Raw genomic sequence first — 22,163 nt, 5'->3', positions numbered from 1 at the left:
CGTGCGATGGCGTCACAAAAACCTAAGAGCCCATTTTAGTGGGTGATTTGGGGGGTAGTACCTTTAGAAGTCGCCCATATGAATGGCCTAACTGGTCCTTTCATGTCAGGTAGCCTCACCTGATACTAGCCACAAACTATCTATTACATTGTTGCAAGGTTGCAGCACTACCATTGGCCTTTGCCCATTACACCCAACCCCATGATTTGGCCTCCCTGATTGGATGGAACGGGTCCCCCCAGGCCTGGGACACTGCTCTGTGCCCAGCACTCAGTGTACATTCTCAAGGTAATGAGAAAGACTGTGTGTCCCAATTGTGGCCACTGGTATAGCTACCCAGCCTGAGAGAGTGCCTGGAGATTGCAATGTTTGTTGGGCAACACCTGTATCAGTTATTTTTCTGCTTTTCTTAGTCAAGTGGGTGAGGGCCACAAAACTGAGCTTTTCGGTCTGTAATTAGTGAGGATTATTTCTGTTGTTTTGCAGGAGTCCCCTTACTTTACTTATTTTATTTATATATTTGTTATGGGCTGAAAGCCCGCTGGCATCGGGGCGCAAGCGAAAACACGAGCAGAACAGAACACAAAGAACGGGACAAGGAGATCTAGTGAGCTAAGTAGTAGTTGAGGAGGTTCACTTAAACAGGAAGGTTTTCAGTGCCTTTCTAAAGGGCTTTAAGTCTGGTAGGAGTCTTAATCCCGGAGGTAGAGTGTTCCAAAATGAAGTTGCTTTGGCAGAAAAGGATCTTCCAAGGCCCTTTGTGCATTTTTCTTCTGGGTCATGAGTTAGACCTAAGGTAGTGGAGCAGAGACTTCTGGACGGCTGATATGGAGGTACCAGAGTTTTGAGGAAGTCTGGGAATGAGCTGTAAAGGCAGCGATGGAACAGGGTGGCGATTTTAAAAAGAACCAGTTCCTGAACGGGCAATCAATGGAGTTCTCTCCTATGGTTGGATACATGAAATCTTCTGGGGATGTTTTTACGATGTGGGCGGCATCATTTTGAATTGTCTGACATGTCCTAATGTTTGCTTTGGAGGCCCCACATAGCAATGCGTTACAATAGTCCAGTCTGGTCAAAATAGTAGCTCGGGTAATGGTTATACAGTGCTTTGTGGGATATAAGGGCGAATGGACTTCAGCAGCCGTAGGTAGTAGTTACGGGTTTGATTGAGATATTTTACCTGGGCATCTGCATTGAGGTTTGCCTTAATTTGGACTCCTAAGGTTTTTACTTTCTGTTGTGTTTCGATATTGCTGTCTTCTATGTAGAGACTGCTGTATTGTGGGCTGAGTTTGGCTCAGGCCTATTGAGAACCAAATATCAGAAGCTTAGTCTTGCTGCCGTTCAGGCACAGCCAAATTTCAGATATTAAACCATCAATAAGGCAATAGATGTTGGACAGGGTAGCTGAGTCATTTACATGATCAGCACTGAGTTCAATGACCAATTGGGTGTCATCAGCATAGTTTGTAAAAACAAAGGTACCCAAGTCATCCAGAAGGGTGAACAGAAACCTGATGTAGAGATTGAATAATAAGGGCGAGAAGGAAGTGCCCTGGGGCACCCCACAATTAATCAGTGCTGAGGGGGAGAATGCTAGTCCCCATTGGATTTTGGACTCGTGATTTGAGAGAAAGGAATGGACTCAATCACAGCTTCCTTGGATCATTGGCCATTGTCTTTCATACAAATCAGAAGACGTTTATGCTCTAATAGGCTCCTTGTCCCTGGAGTCAGGAATGTTCCACCCGCCCTTGTCCTTGGCTGCAAGCACTGGCCCTTCGATTTGTGCTGCAGAATCTGCATCTCTCATTTCTTATTCTGAGGCCTGTAGCTTTGTGCAGTTTCACTACAGTCATTCTATGGTTTCTCTCTCTCTATATATATATGTTGTCCTGCTTTTTCTCGCAGTTAGTAGTATTCGGCTCTTCAAGGTTCTTTATATGTCACTGAAGTTCCATATGGTTAGTTGCAATAAGCGGCTGCAAGCTTGTTTTTCATGACTGTTGCTTTCTTGCGTGTCTGCATTTCTGCATTTGACTGATGAAAGAAAAAGCTTCTGACAGTATGTACATGCATCTGTCCTCTATCTACAGAGCTGTGTATGCATGCTCTTTGTGTGTTCACGTGTGTGTCTGTGTAACTTTTTGAATGGATGCAAGTTTGCTTTGTGGCTAACGTTACTACGTCGTGGTGTCACTAATGATATCAGCATGGCTGGATATTTATCATTAGTCAACCTGGTCCAGTGATGTGGCACCTGCGTCTGCGAAGACATCAGATGGATAGGGTTAGAACGGTTGTCTAAGAGAATATCTGCTCACATATGTAGAATGTACTCACCCTACTGGGGGCTGTCCAAACAGAGACTGGCATCTCTCGTTTCTCTGTTTTCGGGCTGTCATGCGTAGAGGGGACAGGAGGGCCGTTCCAGGGACCCTCTGTTCAGACCGCTATGCAAAAGCATTTCAAGACGTGCAATGGCTATTTTCTGTTCTGTTTTGATTTAATTTCTATGCAAAAGCATTTTAAGACATGCAATGGCTATTTGATGTTTTTATTTAATTTCCTTTCTGTTAACCCCATGTTAACTTCAACTGCAGTAGACTATGGCAGCCAGAGGTATATTTGTTTTCTTCCAGTATTATTGCACAACATTTCTTCATAATATGAAGTACAAAAGAAAGTAAAAGCTGAAGAAACCAGACATGCAGTAGGTTGACATAGAACTGTTCCCACTTGCATGCAGTGCTTAATTTGAAAATAAATAGGTGCAAGGCCCAAATATGTTCTAGCTCGCCTATGACACTGCAGGGCAAACAGCTCCCCAGCACAGTTACCATCATCCCACAGTGTCAACATGAGGTTAAAGCTACAACTTGCACCTGCACAATGGTGTTGATGGATGCACTAACTATGGCAGATATTTAATTTGCAAATACTGATCAACAAAACATAAAGTTTTGTCTTGAAATGAAACACATGTTTAAGCGCTTCTTGAAACACAAAATTGTTATTAGAATTTTGCTCCCGGTCTATTGATTGTAAGTGGAACATTTTGACCATGTACTTTTTGACCACATAGCTACCAAATTAGAGAAAACTTGCTTTCCTCCTATGGTAAATGGTTGGACAAATGCAGGCAAAATCATTACTGGATTGATGCCATTTTCTCGTCACACATTGCACCAAGTTGTTCTGGTGCAGGTTGCTACTCATGACGCCTCCTTGGCAATTATCTTTTCTCTGGCATGTATTAGTGCTGATGTCTGTCCTGTTGTTGTCAACCCACCCTGCTGTGGTACTGCTGCTGGTTATTACAGTAACAGAGCTGCTCCAATGCTATACATGCTGACTGGAGTAGTATGTGAGCATATCCAAAACGAGTGCCCAGCATCGTTACCCTCCAACTCATTGCTATTCGTGAAAATTGATCATTTTTACTGCCACACCAGTGGGGGTCATCAGGTCCATGCATAATAATAAGAGATCCAGAATGCAGAGACCTGTGGCCAGTGCACGCTGTTGTTGCTTGTTGTGTGATGTTTACTGACTGACAGTTATAATAATAAAGGTGCCAACATACCACTTCACAATCAAACTAAGCCTGACACAATAAATGCCAGGGCTCAGGAATAAGTGCCAGAGCTGAGCCCTGGCAAGCAGCCCCTCAAAATAAGCACTTGCCTAAACTCACCTTTTATCTTACAATGCTACACTTCACCAGAGGAAAAATATTAATTTGCATATTATTTTGGTCCTATGCACATCACTGAAATATCATTGAAGGATGCTGAGGACTTCAAGGTCAACAGTATCGAAGGCAGCGGAGAGGATGGTTGAGCACAAGTTGCTTTTGTCTATGATGTGCAGGGCATCATAGTACATATTGGATGGTGAGCTACATCACGGCTGGAAACCAGATTGGTAGTCTTGCAGTAGATTGCACTGAGTGATCCTTTCATGCAACTGGTTGGCAATGGTCTTCTCATTCACTTTGTTAATAAAAGGTAAATGCATGAGGGGGCGATAGTTGGGTGGGTCACCTAGGTCAAGTGTGGGTTTCTTCAGCAGGGGGAAGAAATGTCTTATATTCAGTACATTCTGGAAGTTGCCTTGCATGAGTGATGCATTGATGGCATTAAGAAGTGTTGTGAGTGTGAGCACTTCACCTATGATGACCTTCACAATGGACAAGGCGAGAGAATGTTGTCTTTGTAGGTGGTGGGCTTGAGGGCTGCAGGAGTGTTGGCCAGGTCTTCTATAGTAATTTTCTTGAATGCAGTCCCGCTGGATAGGTTGCAAGCTGGTATGGGTCTGGGATCTTTGGTGAGTTGGTAGCTGTCAATCTCTATCTTGCCTTGCTTTGCTTATCTTGTCTGCAAACAAGATGTTAAAGGCATTGTTATGAAATGACTACTCTAAGGGAGTACAGAGTATACCTACTCACCCCCTCACTACTACATAACCAATGGTGATCCCAATCATAATAATGAAAAAGTCACAGCTTGAGAGGTATACCTACTTTGCTTCTTTTGTTAATATCGGCCGAGGGAAGGTCATATCTCCAAGAGGCATGTGGAGGGATAACAGTAGCAATTCAAACAACTTAAGATAACAATTTCAAAATAATAATGTCCAATCAAAGTTGTATAAACATGTCGACATTTAATTAAAGAATAAAGGTGCAACTAACTAATCAAAAAACAAGCAAAAACCCACCCCTCTAGAAATGCAGAATATGTTGTAAGATAGCATTATGGGCAGATGAGCAGGGATGTTCTGGCACCCAACTGGCAAAATGTCAGTGTTCAAGAAAATGTCTTGTAAGAAAACCAGCAGAGAAGGACATTTAAGAATCAGTATGATCTTCAAAGTGGGCCAGGAGGACAGGGCCTCTTCACAGTCCCTTATTTCTTGGTCTTCAGTGCTGAAAAGCATTGTGGTGGACTTCTATGCACTTTCCTGTGGAGGAGTCAGTGTCAACACAGAACAAAGCACAGTAATCCAGTGGCAAGTCGGTGTGGAGTAGGGGCTTTGTGTGGTGAAGCTAGGTGGATGAGACAGTGTGGTTTAATGACTTTCAAAAGGTTTGAGTCGGGTTGGACCAATGCTTCTTCTGGTCAAGTTGGAGAGTGACACAATAGCTTCTAGTGGTTCAAGTCAGCAGTCAAGTTGAGGTTCTGATTGATCAATGTAGATCGAACTGGTATGACAGTGAACTTTACTAGTGTGAGATGGTATCGGGATAACTCGAAGGTGCAGGTAAGAAGCTCGAAGTATGTTGAGTGCCAAAAGCAGCACTGTGGTTCCTGTGTCGGATCAAAGGGTGTTCATCACGGTTGAATCAGTTGCAAATCAGTTTTCAGCAATATAACAGGGTTACAGCTGCTGTTGCACTTATGACTGGCTGTGACTCACAGCACAGTCCAGGGACTCCATGCCAAGGGGAGCCCTTCCGATGTGCTCCTACTCAAAGGAGCTAGCCTGGCACCTATAGGGGTTATTTCACCCCCAGTCACAGATTCCTGGTTCAAATGCAGCCAGCAGTTGAGACCTTGGACCACAGCAGTTCACCCCCACAGTTCCCTGTAGATGTATAGGGGGCAGAATTCTCCTCTGACTTGGATGTCTTCCATCTTCACATCTACGGTAGAGGACTCTAGAATCAACTGCACTCCAAAATGAGGTCCAAATGTGTATTTTTCTGATTCCTGGTGTCCAAAGATGAATCAAGGAAAGAGAGGGAGATCACTTCCTTATAAAGGCAACATTTTCACATGGGATTGTTCCAAAGCAAGCCTGCTGTAAGGAGGCCAATCCCTGTTGTTGTAACATGTGACCCTTGCCTTCTGTTATCATACCCAGGGTGCCTTGTCCTGCAGGTAATGGAGTGGGCAGAAAGGAAGCCTTGATAGAATGCCACAATGGATGGATCCTTCTCAAGGCCTAAATTGTCTCTGTGGCTATGCTATCCGGACCCCACATCCCACTGCTAGCATCACATATATTCCAGTGATGAGCACCATGGTGTGAGGATGACTTCGTTATTTAATTAGAGTGTGTTACAGTTTAAACAATAAACTGTTCATACTATCTTTGTAAACATTTTAAAACATGATTTACAGATAACATGAATTCATCATATATCAAAGAGCAAGTCATACAAATAATAAAAAGGTAATAATTGAAATACGCCTGGCTGTTCTATATCAGTGCTGCCTCTGGAACTCCAATCCCAAGAGACCCCCTGGGGAGGTTTGCACACCCATGGGGAAACATGATGGCAGCATCCTGGCCATTGTGCCACAGGATAGTTATGCAGACACTCAAACAAGACACCAATACACATAATTCCTGTTGCATCTCAGAATTGACACTGGTTTGATATCATATTGCTCAGGCTTATTATGGTGTGCTCTTATCAGTCACGATGCCACAACCAGGCATGGAATATACTTAGAGAACAACCTGCCACAAGATGAATAAAGGCAGACAATTATTGTCAGAGATGAAGTACAAATCCTGCCTCTACTGCAGGGACTGTGGGCCCCAGCAGCTGTCATGGATGCACAGGTGATGTATGAACATGCTCTGTGCTACAACAGAGCTGGCACGGTCATGTCAGTAGACTGGTTACAGCAATGCTTCTGTGTGCAGTGTAATTTTGGCATGGAGCATGTTGAAAGGGGGTTGTGCTTAGCAGACCTCCATTTTTAAAAACAGAATTATCAGTACCAACTTCATGAAGAGAGGCTCGCTGGCTGCCCATAAAAGCAAGAAGTGAATTTAAAACATTAACCACCACTCACTGATGCCTGCATAAGAATGCTCCCTCCTACCTCATTCGTTGCATTTCAGCAAAGCCAGCAACACGCCCCCTCCCCTCCTCCTCCAGTCATGCCTTACTTATGCCTTGATTCAACCTTAAAAGAGTGGGGTCCTCCAGCTTCAGTGTCACTGCTCACACTCTGTGGAACACCCTTCCTGATCATATCCAGAATGAGCCTTTGCCTCATCTTTACATTTTTTTTTAAAAAAAAACATGCGTATTAAACAAATATCTATAACATGTGTATACTTGCTCAATACTTGTTTCTGTCTGTAACCAACTACTTTCTACAAGCACTGTGATACCCTCAGTATATCAAATTAAATAAATAAACAGAAGCCTCTGCACGACTCTGACAGGAATCAAAACAGTAGCTAACCTCTGGGTGCAGCAATATTTAAACGGTGTCAGGAATCAACAGCGACAAAAAAGGGAAGCAAGATCTAAAGCCATCGCAATGTGTAACTTCTGGATGAAGCACAATAAAAAAAAAGTCAGGTATTAACACAGCTGTGATGCTGACAGATAATGGCTGAGCATCGGTGAGCAGAAAGCAGCTAGTAAGAAGTTCCATGCATGTAGGTATGATATCCTCATAGAGGGTGCATGCCCATGAAGTTGTATGGATAATATCAACCCCTAAATCAGTTTCCCTTTGTAATTCTTGTGTTTGATGCTGTAGCCAAGCCTTTTCTATATGTACAACACATACAGTTGCCCTGAAATCTACATTATCTATTTCACTTCCATTGTATGTGTAATGGCTGCTGTTTTAATCTACTCTACTATTGAAAAAATAAACCCTTAAACTTGCTGTGGCCATAGATGTTGCCCTATAACAACATCTATGAGGAATGCGACCATCCGCATGGTGGGCATGCGCTCGCCTGTGCTTTTTCAAATTTTTCATTAAATGGAAAGATGGTAGACCAACCTCAGGAAAATTGGTGGGGCTAATCCACACACATTTTCCTATTCTCACACCATGACAAATGCATTGACCTGTGTACTCTGGATGGACACAGCCTACAGGCACAGTCTGCCCTGTCATATTTAGTTGGAATGTGACACCATGAGTGCACCATGTCATCTCCAGGAAGGGGGAGGGCCAACCTTCCCCCTGCCATGGCCAGCATGATTAACTAACAAAGGCTCCTGGATCTACCCTGATTTGTTAGGCCATGCAGCTGGTGGCAGAGATTAACATAACAATTAGAGGGTAGTTCATACAGGCCCACGTGGGGCCTGGCTTGCAGAGGTTAACAAAGGAGACAAGAAAACCAACAAACTTTCATATGTAACTTTGTCAACCTGAAGCCAGCTCCCGCCCTCAGTATGAATGAGAGTGAGCTGGCATGTCTGGGACTGTGTGTTTATAGTAGGCCACCCCAGTAGGGGGACCCCATTCATGAGGTACGAGAAGGTGGTGTGCAGGAGCCAGAGATTCTGGTCTTGCTGCAGCTTCAAGGGAGACCTGCCACTTACATCAGGAACCCCAGAGAGATCCATTAACCAGAGGGACTCTTTGATAAACAATAGACAGGAAGATGGGTGGGATTTAGCAGCATAAGTTTTCACCCCGTTACCTTTCCTGTTGCAAAGCACTCTGGTTAGGACCTCACACATACAAGTGATTGTTGGTAGGGACCCCAGGTACAGTCTGCCTTACATCTTCTGCCAGTGAAGGAAGGCCAGGATATCCAAAGAGGGAAGCAAGATCCCTCCCCTACACTTCTACCAGGGAACAGAGGGCGAAACAGAACTTTGAGGATCCTCCAGCCGCTCCAGAACCGGTACGCAGTGTGAGGAATTAGACCATACAGATGGGGAGGGTGCACTCGCATAGGCTTTTTTGTTTTTCTAATAATGAAAATTAATGATAGGAGACCAACCTCAGAGAAATGTGCGAGGCCATTCTGCGCACATTTCATCTGCTTCCCACACCAAACGCAAAGTCACATGTACTCGGGGAAGACACAGCCTACAGGTGCCTTCTTCCACTGTCATATTCAGCTGGAATGTGTACATCAAAGCATCTCAAGGAGGGGGAAGGCACACCTTCCTCCAGAATGGGCAGCCTAATTTGAATATATCAGAGGCTCCATGGATCTGCTTTCATTTGTCATCTGGCTGGTGGCAGGCCATTCTAATGAGACATAATTGAAGCAAGCCTGAAGGGGCTTGCTTGCCAGAATAGACAATAGGAAGGCGAGACTAACACCACTTTGGTATGCAATGTGTCAAATTGAAGCTAGTTCCCACCTCTATGTATGAAAGGCATTGAATGGCCTGTCTGGGTCCAGCAGTTACTGCAGATGTCTTGGTTTGGGGGAAGACAGGAAGTCTGCTCCTAGCACAAACTTCAAGGGAACCCTGTGCTTTCATCAAGAGTCACAGAGGGCTCAGTTAACCAGAGAGACACTTTGATCTACAACAGACAGGAAGATGGGTGGGACTTATGTATATGTTGTCACCCCTTGTCTGTCCTGATGCAGAGCACCCTGGTCCTGACATCATGCATAACAGAAGATTGTTAGTGGGGACCCAGAATTAGGTCATTAGGTAGGCTTAGCCTGCACCAATCACTGGGGCCCATTTAGCTTTAAAAGAGGGCTGAAAACATAGCAGATCATCTGAAGACTTTGAAAGGAGTAAGAAGAGGGACACATTTGGACCTGTGCTGAAGGTACAGTCTACTTTACATCTTCTGCTAGTGAACGAAGGCCAGGAGGTCCAAGAGGGAATCAAGATCCTTCCCCTAAACATCTCCCAGGAAACAAAGGGAGATACTGAACTCAGAGGACCCATCCAGCAGCTCCAGAAAAGGTATCCAGCCACCACACAGGGTGCCCTGTTAGATTCTGACAGTTGGGAAGTGCTCGAGACAAGGCCATTGCCTGCAATCACTCTTCTGTGTTTTTGGCCATTTGCCTTGAAAGGACAGAAACCCTGCAAAGAAGCTAGGAGGAGTGACACACAAGCATCATCCAGCGTCCATCTTTTAAGGACATTTTTGAGACAGTCGAGTCCTCCAACCGCATCCGGCTGTACCACTAACTGTTGTCACGAGGCAGTCACAAGAGCCATTCGAGCCACCTTGACCAGCATTTCAGATCCGCCAACCAGCACAGAGACAACAATTCTTGGCCCGAGCCGCTGCACCAGACAGCCTGCAGATGTCCATCCAGTCTCGCCTGCCAAACTGCCTGCCGCCTGGTACCAGCCGCTGTCTCCACTAACTAGCGACTAACTCTCTCTCAAGGTCTGCAAAGCAGCCTGGAACCGCCTTCATACTGTCGAGCACCAAGAACGTTTTCAGCACCATGCACATTGTGTTTCTGCCCAACTGGTCCTTCTCCAAAGGCCCCTAGAGACAGTTAGCACCCTTTGCCCCTTTGGTGCTGGAACCAAATAACCTTGAACAGTAAGACTGATTTACTTTACCAACTACCCTCCTGTCAGTATCCATAGTGCACCCCTTTCCTTTGTGAAACTGTGTGTTCCTTTACGGGTGGATTGTATCTTTTAGTGTGCTAAAACTGTCTGTTGTAGTATTAATACAATAGATATTTTTATACAACCTTGACTGGACCGTCCCTTTTATCATTGGGTAATATTTGCATTTTCGCTGTGTTGCAACTAACCAATGATACACGACCTTGCGAAGATAAGCATGCCGTTTCCGTCCACGTTACCAAAATTGGAAAAGGAGGTCTTATAATTCACTTGTATTCCAATCTGCTCGGATCCCTTCTGGAGTACTAGAAGTGTGGACTTGATTGATGGTTTAGAAACCAATATTCATCCGTGGACCACTGGTGCCCTGGAAGTTGATTCGTCACACCCGGCCAGCACACAGCGTGTCCCGCTAGGCTCTGCAGCAAGTTTGCTGGATAGCAATTGCCAGAAGGTCTCTGAACCTACAACCAAGGACAAGACAGCTGCCTGCAACACAATTCTCAGCTTTGGGCCATCCGCCTTAAATGACGACACAAGCCCATTTAAGAAGCTGGGACAAGTGCCTCGATGAGCATTTTCGAGCCAGTCGAGTTTCTGGAGCTGCAACTGACTGCAAAGCTGACCGTTGTCAAGCCACAGTGGCTTAAAGACATCAGATACATCTCAACCAGTACTTCAGAATAGCCAATCAGCACTGAGAGGATTCCTGACCCCCAGCGACCGTGTAGGCCAGCCTGCAGCTGTTCATTGAGCCTTGCTCGCTGAACCGTCTTGCTGCCTGATACACGCAGCTGACTCCCATCTCGAACTCTGTCAAAGAAGCCTGCAAAGCACTCTGAAGCCGACTCGATCCTGTCGAGCACCATGAACACCTACAGTACAAGGAAAAAATGTGGTTCTGTCCACCTGGTCCTTCCCATAAGGCCCCTACAGACATATTAAGACCCATTGCTCTTTTTTTGATGAAGCCAAGTAACCTTAAAGTGTTGGGGTTATTAACCATACCGACTCCCCTCCTGTCAGTATCCAGAGTGCATCCCTTTCCCGTCTTTGAAAATGTCTGTCCTCTGCATTCCTTTACAGGGTGGGTTGTATTTTGTACTGGTGCTAGAACTGTCTGTTGTGATATAAATAAAGTCGATATTTCTGATGCAACCTTGACTGGACAGTCCCTTTTATCATTGGGTAATAACTGCATTTTCGCTGTGTTACAACTAACCAATGATCCGCAACCTTTCGGAGATAAGCCTGCCATTCCGTCAAGTGACCAAAATTGGAAAAGGAGGTTCATAATTTGCTTGTTTTTCCAATTTGTTCGGATCCCTTCTTGTGCATTTGAGGTGTGGGGCTGATTGATGATTTATTGAGAAACCGATATCCATCCCGGGACAATTGGTGGCCCAGAAGTTGATTCGTCACAGCGGGATTGCACAGACAAATCGTATCTAAAATTCGAAATGCACGTTTAGAGCGCATTCGGCATAGCAGATAAATTCTAAACGCATAATCCTGAATGGGGTGCAGAGGTTGCGGGGGCGTCCCCCGCTCTTCCAGTTGGGAATTATGGGCCGCTGGGGTTTCAGGGGTGTCCCCACATACATTATATGGAGGTCGGGCGACAAATGGCCAGAATCCCAAAAGACCAAATTACAAAATGCGGGTTAATGGGCTCCGTGATTTTGTAATTCTGTCTTTTGGGATAAGATATTACAACGTACATCCTTCACAACATGTAAAGCCAAATCAAATACATATGAGGCAAACGTCATGTTTAATAGTATGCGGCTGTTGCCAGGCTACTTTTTGAAATGCAAATTGTCCAAAGGAGTAAAAACAAAAAAAAAACTGTCTTACCTCAGTTAACATTATCAGCCCAAGGAAGAAGGATACGATCGAAAGTGCAAGTATCAGTAATTCTCTTCGGTAACCTCGTCTGAACGTTTTGGGGTACATGTCTACTACAGCTGTCACAAGGCTTTCAACACACACGAACTAAAAGAGATTACAAAGAATGTTAGTGATAACGAATTGATCACACAATCAAACACGTGGCTCTCATCCTCTGCTCAAATTAACATTCTCAAGTAAAGCGCTGATTCAGCTAATTGAATTAAGACCCTGCAAAATGTGTTCACAAAATATGAAGACAGAGTGTAGTGTTTTATTATCTTTCTATTAAGATTACTGCAATTCTGTCAAACCTATTGGAAACAAAATGGAGGCTAAAATGGAATTGCCTCAAGTCTTCTTGTACATCCATTACCAATTATCTCAATCTAGGTCGAGGGAAATTAAAAAGCACGTCAAGTTGTGTTCTTTGAGGTGACTCAAACCTTCGAGCGTTTTTGGCACTTCAGACAGATATTGTCAACGGTTATCAGACATGGAGCATGAATAAGACGTCAATCTGCCCTCTTCAGCATAGCCATTCGTTTTTCTGCTTCAATTGTGAACACTGACATCAGAAATAAAGTACATACACAAAATGCTTCGTATTTCTCTAGCACAAACAGGGGTGCTCTCTCTGGAAAGAGCGCTAGGGGTGCTCTATCTGGAAAGAGAAACTGGCTTTCTAATTTTAGACGTCCGTCGCCCATTAAACTAGAAATATTAAAACGTGTATTTCCTGTTTATAGCATAGAACAGCAGATGATGCTGAGAAAAATAGAGTTTCTACGTGAAGCCTCAGCGAGAAATAGAAAAGAAAAGGCATTTTCTATTTCTAGGGCGAGTGGGCATGTCCTCAAAAAGGTTATACTAGTAACATGGGCGTTCACGCCGTGTTGGGACAGGAAAACACACTTTCTATTTTGATCATTGGTGCGCCCTTTTATGCTGGCAATAGAAAACATGTTGTTCAACTTCTAAACACAGAAAAAAAGCCATCTTCTTGTGCCAAAACCCGGCCTGTTCCTACAAGAGAAAATAAACATGTTCTGGGAGGACCACTTTCTGATAAAAAAAAAAAAGCAGCACGGCATGGGCCACATGACACAACAACTCTGTATGAGGCTATTATGGAAGAGTGATTGAGGCTCTTGAGTGGGGGTAGCGGGGTCAGTACTAAGTGGATTTCGGAATGGTTGGTGTGTTCCCCCCAGTAACCTGCGAAATGTGAACATATTTTTAAAGTGATGACTTTGGAATATTAAAGTATCACGGTTTGTTCACTCTATTCATCAAACTGGTCCCGAGCCTCAATGTTATTGACTTGCGCAGGCACTGCGTCTCATTCATAGATTGTACTTGGAAATGCGCATGGAGGATGGAGGAGGACAGTCAAGTGTTATCACTGCTCTCATTCACTGAAGTAAGTGACACATGTACACTCCTTTGCCTGATTGGGAAAAGACACAGAGCCTGTAGTTTGTTCAGCAATATTGATGCCCTTCATGAGCATCGGCATACCCTTTTTGAATGCTACCCCTTTACCGAAATGGAAAACAGCAATTTCTGAGAACTGACTGTTCAGCTAGTGATCCCTGCAAGGAGTGCACAGCATCCACTTGGCGGAGGGAAGTGAACATCAGTAAGCCTACCTGGATTACATACCGTGACATTCATTTCATCCATGCCTGTAGGAGAGGTCTGAAAATAACTACTGCGACGAGGAAGAGCATCGCCTCTTCCTAGTCCCAGAACTTACTTGTGAGATGAACCAAACCCAAAGATGAATGGGCCAAAAGGAAAACAACCTGGCCACCACATGCCATGTGCACTAACCAAAAACATTCTTTATTGGGCTGACACCAGCCTAGTCATTTGAATGTGTGCCAGCACTTAACGCCCCAACACCACAAAAAAAAACATAATTCTGTTTGTGCAAATTCAATCGCTAGAGTCTAATAAGTGTGTTTGGGTTTGGCCAAGTAGCAGCTCTGAAGTTGTCCTCGATGGACACGCCTTGAGCCTCTGCCTAAGAGGCCACTATAGCTCTAGCCGACATCCCCTAAATCCTATGCAGAGAAGAAGCCCCAGCCATTGCGTAGGCCATGGAAATTGTTTCTGTGATCCATCTACTAATTGACTGTACCAGAGCTTTCCTACCAAGATTCAGCCCCCAGAGATCATATATTGTGTGTGATTTTCTAACAGAGCAACATTTTTCAACATACATTAGGACCACCCTCCTCACGTCCAATTGGCTCCATTCCACCTCCTTGGGACTGGAAGGATTCAGAAAGAAGGGAGGTATAACGATTTTCTTGGGACAAATGAAACTTTCAGATCACTTTAGGAAGAAACGCTGGATCATATCAAAGACATGAAGCGCCTCCCTGGTCTACCAGATGGAGGCTTTCAACACTAAAGCCCCAGTTTCACCCAGAGTGACAAACCGACTTGTGCCCTGCAGGAGTACAAGGATGAGTAGAGGCGAACGCGCCCACTCAGCCCAATTATAAAGGTAAAACAGGCACCATTAAGATATAAACCTCATTTGCCTTTTCTAGTAAAGTGAGCCTAGGGAAAGCTAAACTCTCAAGAGGGGTGTGAATGTGGTTCAGTAGCAACCCAAACAGTGAAGTAGAACAGTACAAAATGAAGGACTGTCCAACCAAGATTCTATAAAAATGTATACTTTAATCCAACACACCATGTACAATAATAACTAACTATAAAAAAAAAACTGTAAAATCCCACCCTTGTAGAAAGGACACATATTATACAAAGATAGATGCAGCACTCTGGGTAATGAGACAGGGAAAGAAAAGGCAATTCAAAGACCAGAATGTTCAAAAAGGAAATGTTCTTGAGCATTCCAAAGAGATTAAAATGATCTATACAGTCCCTAGGGCCGAAAGATGGACCAAGGAGGCCAATACTAGTCAATAATACATCTGCAAAGATCTTAGTGGCTCAATGTCATCAAACCAGTTTTCTCAGCATTAATCGTGGTGTCAGCATGGCTCACGGAAGCAGCAGTCATGATGGTCCAGCGGCAAGGTGGCGTCAACTCGGGGTCGAACACCAAATAGAAGGGAGCTATGGTCTCGAATTATCTACTTGAGTGGTGTGGATCAGGTGGTTACCAGGTTCAGTTCAATGGATGAGGATCGATGGCAGTCAAGCTGGTAGCAAGATGCACAAGTGAGTCGGTTCAATGTGGATGCTCAGAGGTCACTGAACAGGGAACACCAGTGTTGTGTCGCTCGACTCACAGGAGCAACGAAGAAGAAGCTGGTGTTTTGGATGGTGGCTTGGGCAAGGCAAGCCAGCTGTACTTTGTGGTTTCTGTCAAAGGCAATGATGTGCTTCAGCTGGCACGGTGCGATGTGGAACAGGGTTGAACATCGAATGGGGGCTCAGAGAACAATGGAAACCAAAGGGCACCATCTAAGCATCCTGTTGGATTGCTCTGCCTTGAGCGCGCTTGAATCATGGCTCGGAGAAAATGGTGATCGACAACGGGGGCCTTGGTTGGTTTGGCTTCCAGGTGCTGTGAGTCCACCTCCAGGGTCACAAGGGCTAATGGCAGCCCTCTTCTTGGGCTTCCAAACATGGGGGAGGCTGGCACACACCTTCAGGGAACCAGCAAAAAATTGTGAGCTCCTAGGCACCACAGCTGGCGTCAGAGAGAAAGGTTCATAGTCCAGAAACAGAGTTCACACATTGTGTTCTCTGGGGATGCTTATTGTACAGAGCTCTCCTCTTCCTTGAAACACCTGCCTTCTACTCACAACTGATAGACAATAGAAATGACTGCCCTCCCAAACAGGGTCCAATTAAATCTTCTTTAGGATGGAAGTCCCAAGGCTGGTTCAACCCGCTTAGTGCTGAGGGTTTTAGCTCCCAGTGCTGGCCCTTTTTGGACATTTCTGTATGTCTCATTAATCCCTAGTAACCTTTTTGTTACAAGTGATATCCTGGCTAAATGTGCACCCTTTTCTTCCTACATGTAGACGGCCTTAACACCAACACAGATTTCTAGTTTGCTGTAGGGGGAGTGTGAGAAAATAACAAAAAACTGACAAAATGTTGGTTTTTTTCAGTAAATGCCAATATAATGCAAAGAAGCCTGTGCTGGACATGTTTGGACTCGTACGGTAATGGCTCCTGTGAATATTGAGAAAAGCAATGTACCACTGCATTCCCCCAACTCTTCTAGTTAGGAAATCACATATTTTTCATAATGTTTCACAAAACAAGCAGTACCATGAGCCAAAAACTGAGCCATGGTACACAGGACTTTTATGCTGATGGCCTGGACAAACGTACTTAGCATTTGAAAATAAGAAAAACACAAGTGGTGAAGAAAGGCAAGCATACATTTTTTGGAAGAGCACAGGCAGACTTTTTGAAGGACAGGTGACTTGCGCATATTACAAAAGAGTACAGTGCATAAAGCAGCGACTACATGTAGGTCACATTTGGGAAATAAAAGGGTTGTGTAACAAAGTGCAGTAGGAAATGTATGAAAACGTTATCAAAACCAAGAGAATACAACAAATGTCATACCTTCCCACATTCCCATAGGTGTCCCGAAACAAACTGTACCTCACATGTGTGTGTACACTGACCCAGACGCAAAGGGAAAAGGCTAAACCGCTGGTACATCTTACGCCCTGAGGAAGACTGGATTTGGCTTAGTGCACAACCCACAGATTTGGGCCTGGTCTATCGCAGCCACCAATGAAAACAGAGAACCCCATGAACTTCTGAAGAGAAGACACATGTGGGAATCCAACGAGGTCTGACTTGTGCAAATCACCTAAGAATGTATTACCCACAAGGCTCAGCAAATTCCAAAATGTAGGTAAAAAACTCAATTTTCAGACATTTGCCACTAGTAAACCACCGAAAACACACAAGCAACAACACATGTCCTATCTTCCCACATTCCCACAGGTGTCCCGATGAAAACAGTACCTCACATTTGTGATTGCGCTTACCTGGGCCCAAAGGGAAAAGGTTAAACTACTGGTACACCAAAGGGCCTCGGGAGACCACATTTTTTCTGTATTTGAGCTTGTGGACAACTACAGATTTTGGCCTGGGGTGTCCCAGAGAACAAGGAAAACAGAGAACCCTATACATTTCTGAAAATAAGATACCTGTGGAAATACAAAGCGGTCTGACTTCTGTGAATCGCCCTAGAATGTATTACCCACAAGGACCTGAAAAGGCCAAAATGTAGGGACAAAACACAATTTTCAGTCAATTTGCCACCAGGAATCCACCGGAACACACCGGAAACAACACATGTTCTATCTTCCGATGTTCCCATGGGTGTCCGGACAAAAAAAGTACCTTGCATATGTGGACTGCACTTCCCTAGGCACAAATGGAAAAGACTAAACCACTGGTACACCAAAGGGCCTGGGAAGATCACATTTGTTCTTATTTGGTCTCGTGTACAACCCTCAGATTTGGGCCTGGGGTTGCACAGCCAGCAAAGGGAAACAAGGAACACCATACATTTTGGAAAAGAAGACACCTGTGGGAATCTAAAGAGGTCTGACTTGCACAAATCGCCCTAGAATTTATTACCCAAAAGGCCCAGCAGAGTCCAAAATGTAGGTAAAATAACACAATTTGTAGCAAGGAAACCACCGAAACACGCTGGCAACAACAAATCTCCTACTTTCCCACGTTCCCACAGGTGTCCCAATGAAAACGGTTCCTCAGATGGGTTTGTGCACTGACCTGGGTGAGAAGGGAAAAGTCTAAACCACTGGTACACAAAGACGCTGCAGGGGAACAATAATTCAGTTTTCTGATTCAAATTGAAATGGCTGTGAGAAGGAAGGGGAAGGTATGAAGGGGATAGGAGGAGGGGGACAGGGGCGATGTGGAGGAGAGATGGTAGAAGGAAAGTCAGGGGGGAGTGGAGAAGAAGGGCTTTCAAGGAAGTGTGGAAGGAGGTGTAGGTGGGGATGGAGCGGATAGAGAGAGGTAAGGAGTTCCAATCTTAACAGGTGATGGCTCAATAGGGCCAAGGAGTAATTGAAAGCTCCCTACATCTGAGTGGGAATGGGTCCTAGTTCCCAGCAAGCCTCAAATATTTCTGGACAGTGTTCCCAGAAATGGGGAAACGTCTCCCATTTTGCATGACACTACTGCTTTTGTCATAGCTGTCAGGCAACTGGTGAAGGAAGGGCAGTATACTCCAATAGCAAGCCTGCTGGTAAGATGGTTTGATGGCCTGAGATACTAGCCCTTGGAAATGGTAGGTGTTAGTTGGAGCGGCGAAACTTCCCAGCACCATATTGAAGTCAAGGATTCCATTCCAGTAGGGTGTCTGCTGGGTAATGACTTCCCTGACCCAGACATAGTCACAGCAGTTCCTGCAGAAAAAACATAGAGAGCATCAATGGACGAATCATTTGCATGCTAGGATCCTGAGGCTTCCTCATGTGAAAGGCACAAAGTACGGGTTTAACTGGTAGCTCTCTTCTCTGTCCGAATCTGACGTCCCCTGAGGCACATAATCTTGCAAGAGAGGCCCCAGCAGTCACTGAGGTAGCTGTTGCATTCGAGCCAGGTTAAGTGATCTCAGGTTTGCCTACAGCATAGATAAGGGAATCTGAGATGGCGGACAGCGTGGTTACTTGCCTGAATGACAAGCCAGGACTGAGTGTATTGTGTGCAGCTGTACTCCAAAGTCAGGCTGACATTTGCCAGGAAAAGCCATTCAGGCAGATGTCCCTAACCACTCAAAAAAGTAGCAGGTTCAAAGAGGAAGCCTTGGCCTATAGGAAAAACTAGAAAAAACAGGAGGACGCACTTGAAAGGTGTAGCACTGAGATTTCCTCAGCTAGAGGGTGTAAACGACCAGTCTCACTGGTACCGTCCAGTCCATACTTGAAGTCTCCTGAGGATCCTACTCATACCAGAGAGGGCACAGCAGCCAGTCAGGTGACTATTGAGTTAGCACCAGGTTCAGTGATATCAGGGTTTCCCACTGTCACAGAAAATGAGACTGAGATGGTGGACAGGGAAGTTTAAAAAATAATGGGCATGCCACGAACAAGTGAGTTGTCATCCGGTGAGGTAAGGATGACGATTGCAAGCTATAGAGTGACTGTCCCACTTGGATGAGTCTGCTGTGGCAGACAGAGAAGCAGGTGCAGGGTGTAGGCCCTGAAACACTTCAACAAATGAAAGAGGCACAGAGAGAAAGCCCTGGAATTTTGCAAAAACCAGACAAAGCACTTGAGGGTTGCTTCCTTGAGACTTCTTCAGCTGAAGGTTGTGACCAGTATCTCCTACTCTAGACCTGAGGTCCGTTGAAGCACCTATTTTTGTGATAATTCAGAAAGCCACTAAGGTGACTAATGAGTTATGACCAGGTTCAGTGATCCCAGGGTTTCCTCTTGGCATAGAAAATGAACCTGAGGTGGTGGTCAGGGAAGTTACAGACCTGCAGCGCATACCATGTTGAATGAGTTGTCTTAACTGGAGTCCCAGGTCAGGCTGCCCTGTACAGAAGGGACTGTACCACTTTTTGGTGAGTCTGATGTGGCAGAGAAGCAGGTGCAGGGTGGAGGTCCTGAACCACTCCAAAAATGGTAACATGCTCAGAGAGAAAGACTTTTCCTATTCCAAAACCAGGGACCAGTGCAAGGTAATAGCATTGATCAGTTCACAGACAAGGAATTCAAGAATTCTGAGGCAGGATGTGAAGATGGATTACTAGAATCTGGCTTGGTGGACAGTTTTTAGGAGGCCACACTAGTTATAGTAAACAGGGGAACTCTGACAGGTTAGCCAAACCCAATCAAAGTAAGCATGGAGAGTGGTCAAGTCTTTTTCTCAGAAGAAGGTGAATGTAGTCATGGGTCCACAATGAGTCCACACAGTGAATCACATGAGAATTTAATTTAGACAGGTAATAATACTATATTTAATATGGGCCCAAAAACACACACTAAGAAATGAAATACGCAGTAGCATCACACAATACTCAATTATCAAACATATATGCTGTAACGTTTAGGTTTATAAGAATGCAAAAAATAACATAGACAATTACAAGAAGGTAAGTAGTGATGCAGTAGAATGACACCAGTTCACATGAATTAAGCCCTAACGTTATAAGTCCAATACCTATGATACATGGGGCCTTGTGCCCAAAAGTCACAAAGCATTTCCTTAGGAGAGGAACTGATGTAGGAAGAGTTCTTGTGGTGGGAAATTGTTCAAAAAGTTATTCAAAAATGTTACAGGGCAATCAAAATTATTTTTCCTATCTTTTAGATAAAAGCTTTTCCCCAGATGACTAGGTGGGTTGACTGGTGGTTGCTTGAGGTAGGTTTCCCCACTGTTTGTGCTAGTGCATGATGTATATGGGTTGCGGGTCCAAGAATGTTCTGTCGGGCAATGGTGCAGGAAGCTAACTATGGCAAAAAAGGCAAGCAGGAGTCACTGATGCAGGACTCTTCTGGGCACCTCACAGGACACAGGGAAGCAACTACCACTGATGGTCACTGCACAGCAGCAATGGCAGGTGTCTCTCCAGTCACAGTGGAAAAATACCTTCCAGATCAGGATCCCTTGAAGCTGGGAAGCTGAAACTTGGCAGGAAAGTGTATTGTGGCACAAGCTGGCAGACACCAAAGTTTCAGTGATGAATGCAGAGCAGCGACAATACTACTGAGGTGACCCACTGTGGAGCTGGTCAGTCCATAGGGTGGTCCAGGGATACCTCTGAAGGCTGTAGAAGCTGGATCCTCAGAAATGCATCAAAACTGGTTGGTTATACCTTTGCAAGGGTTGCTGCACCTCTCAGGGCCTTGGCAGATCATCTACACCAGGCCATTCACAGAACAGTTTGCTGGGCCTCTTCAGAATTCTCCACAGGTCTTCAGTCATCTGGTTCTCTACACAGGATAGTTGGCTCCAACGCTGATCTGAAGAAATGGCTTCAGGAGTCCTCTTCTTTTCCTAAATCCTGGCTTGAAGCAAGTCCAAGCTCACTAATGGAAATGGTATGCACCATTCAAACAGCCCCCAAAGGTCCAATCAGGGGCCATTGTGGGTTTCACTCATGCCCTAGAGCTAGAATTTCCGGCGCTATGGAAGTGGAGTTGGACCAGCCAATCTCACTCACATCCTGAGTCCACACACACCAGACCAGCAGTAGCCTGCAAAAGCAGCAGCTTTCCTGGGTGAATGCATGACAATGTAAGGCATTTCCTTATCTGAGAAGGCTGGAAGAAGTCAAACACAACAATATGGCCAAAGAATAAGTGAACAATCTCATGCCACTGCCATTTTGGGGCACTAGCCACGTTTAGGAGACAGATACATTAAACGTGATTGTGCACACTAAAATACTGTAAAATATTTAAAAAATGTATCTGCTGCCACCCGCTTGTCTTTAGGCACATCTAAAAGTAACCAAAAACCTCATGTGTAAAAGACTAGGGTGATAAAAAAGTATCCCCGCTGCACTGCATTGCAAGATGCTCTGTGCAATGTCAAAAAGTTACAAAAAAGCTAAAAGGTAAAACATTTTAAAGGAAGAAATAGTTTCCTGGTACTCATAGTCATAAAAAACTGATCAGTTTGCCCATAACAACATGTGCAAGATGCCAGGGTAGTGGAGCTGAAGGCTTCATTTCTGTCTAAAAAGTCAAGACAGGTTCAAAAACAAAAGCTGAAAGTTTGAGCGTCCATAGAATAAGGGAAAGTGGCTAAAGAAAACTCTTTTCTAACACATGGCACAGCCAGGAGTTGGTTGTTCACTTAGATCTCAGGAGTTTCCTTCTGGACTTGGTTTCTTACACACTTTCTGGTCACTTAGATGTGACAGCTTGCCAGATCATTTTTACCATCCCTGACATTCTCTCAAGGTCTAGATATATGCAGATGAGCTATTGGTGGTTGTACATGACCCTGATTTGAGTTTGGCTTACCTGATGGATGA

The 22,163-nt window shown here is 44.7% G+C and overlaps 1 protein-coding gene across 1 annotated transcript in view; it reads right to left on the bottom strand.

The window, feature by feature from the left end:
* SLC6A11 (solute carrier family 6 member 11) overlaps positions 1–22,163 on the bottom strand; it is a 1,097,166-nt gene that overhangs the window by 182,149 nt on the left and 892,854 nt on the right. The window contains exon 11 of the mRNA XM_069643914.1: positions 12,149–12,286. Coding sequence (XP_069500015.1) covers positions 12,149–12,286 — 138 coding nt within the window. The remainder of the gene's footprint in view (positions 1–12,148; positions 12,287–22,163) is intronic.

The sequence above is a fragment of the Ambystoma mexicanum genome, chromosome 2p, assembly GCF_040938575.1.
Source record: "Ambystoma mexicanum isolate Mex_15411 chromosome 2p, UKY_AmexF1_1, whole genome shotgun sequence".
In the NCBI taxonomy this organism is placed as follows: domain Eukaryota; kingdom Metazoa; phylum Chordata; class Amphibia; order Caudata; family Ambystomatidae; genus Ambystoma; species Ambystoma mexicanum.
Note: the sequence above shows the minus strand (reverse complement) of the source record. Positions and strands in the feature narration are given on the sequence as shown.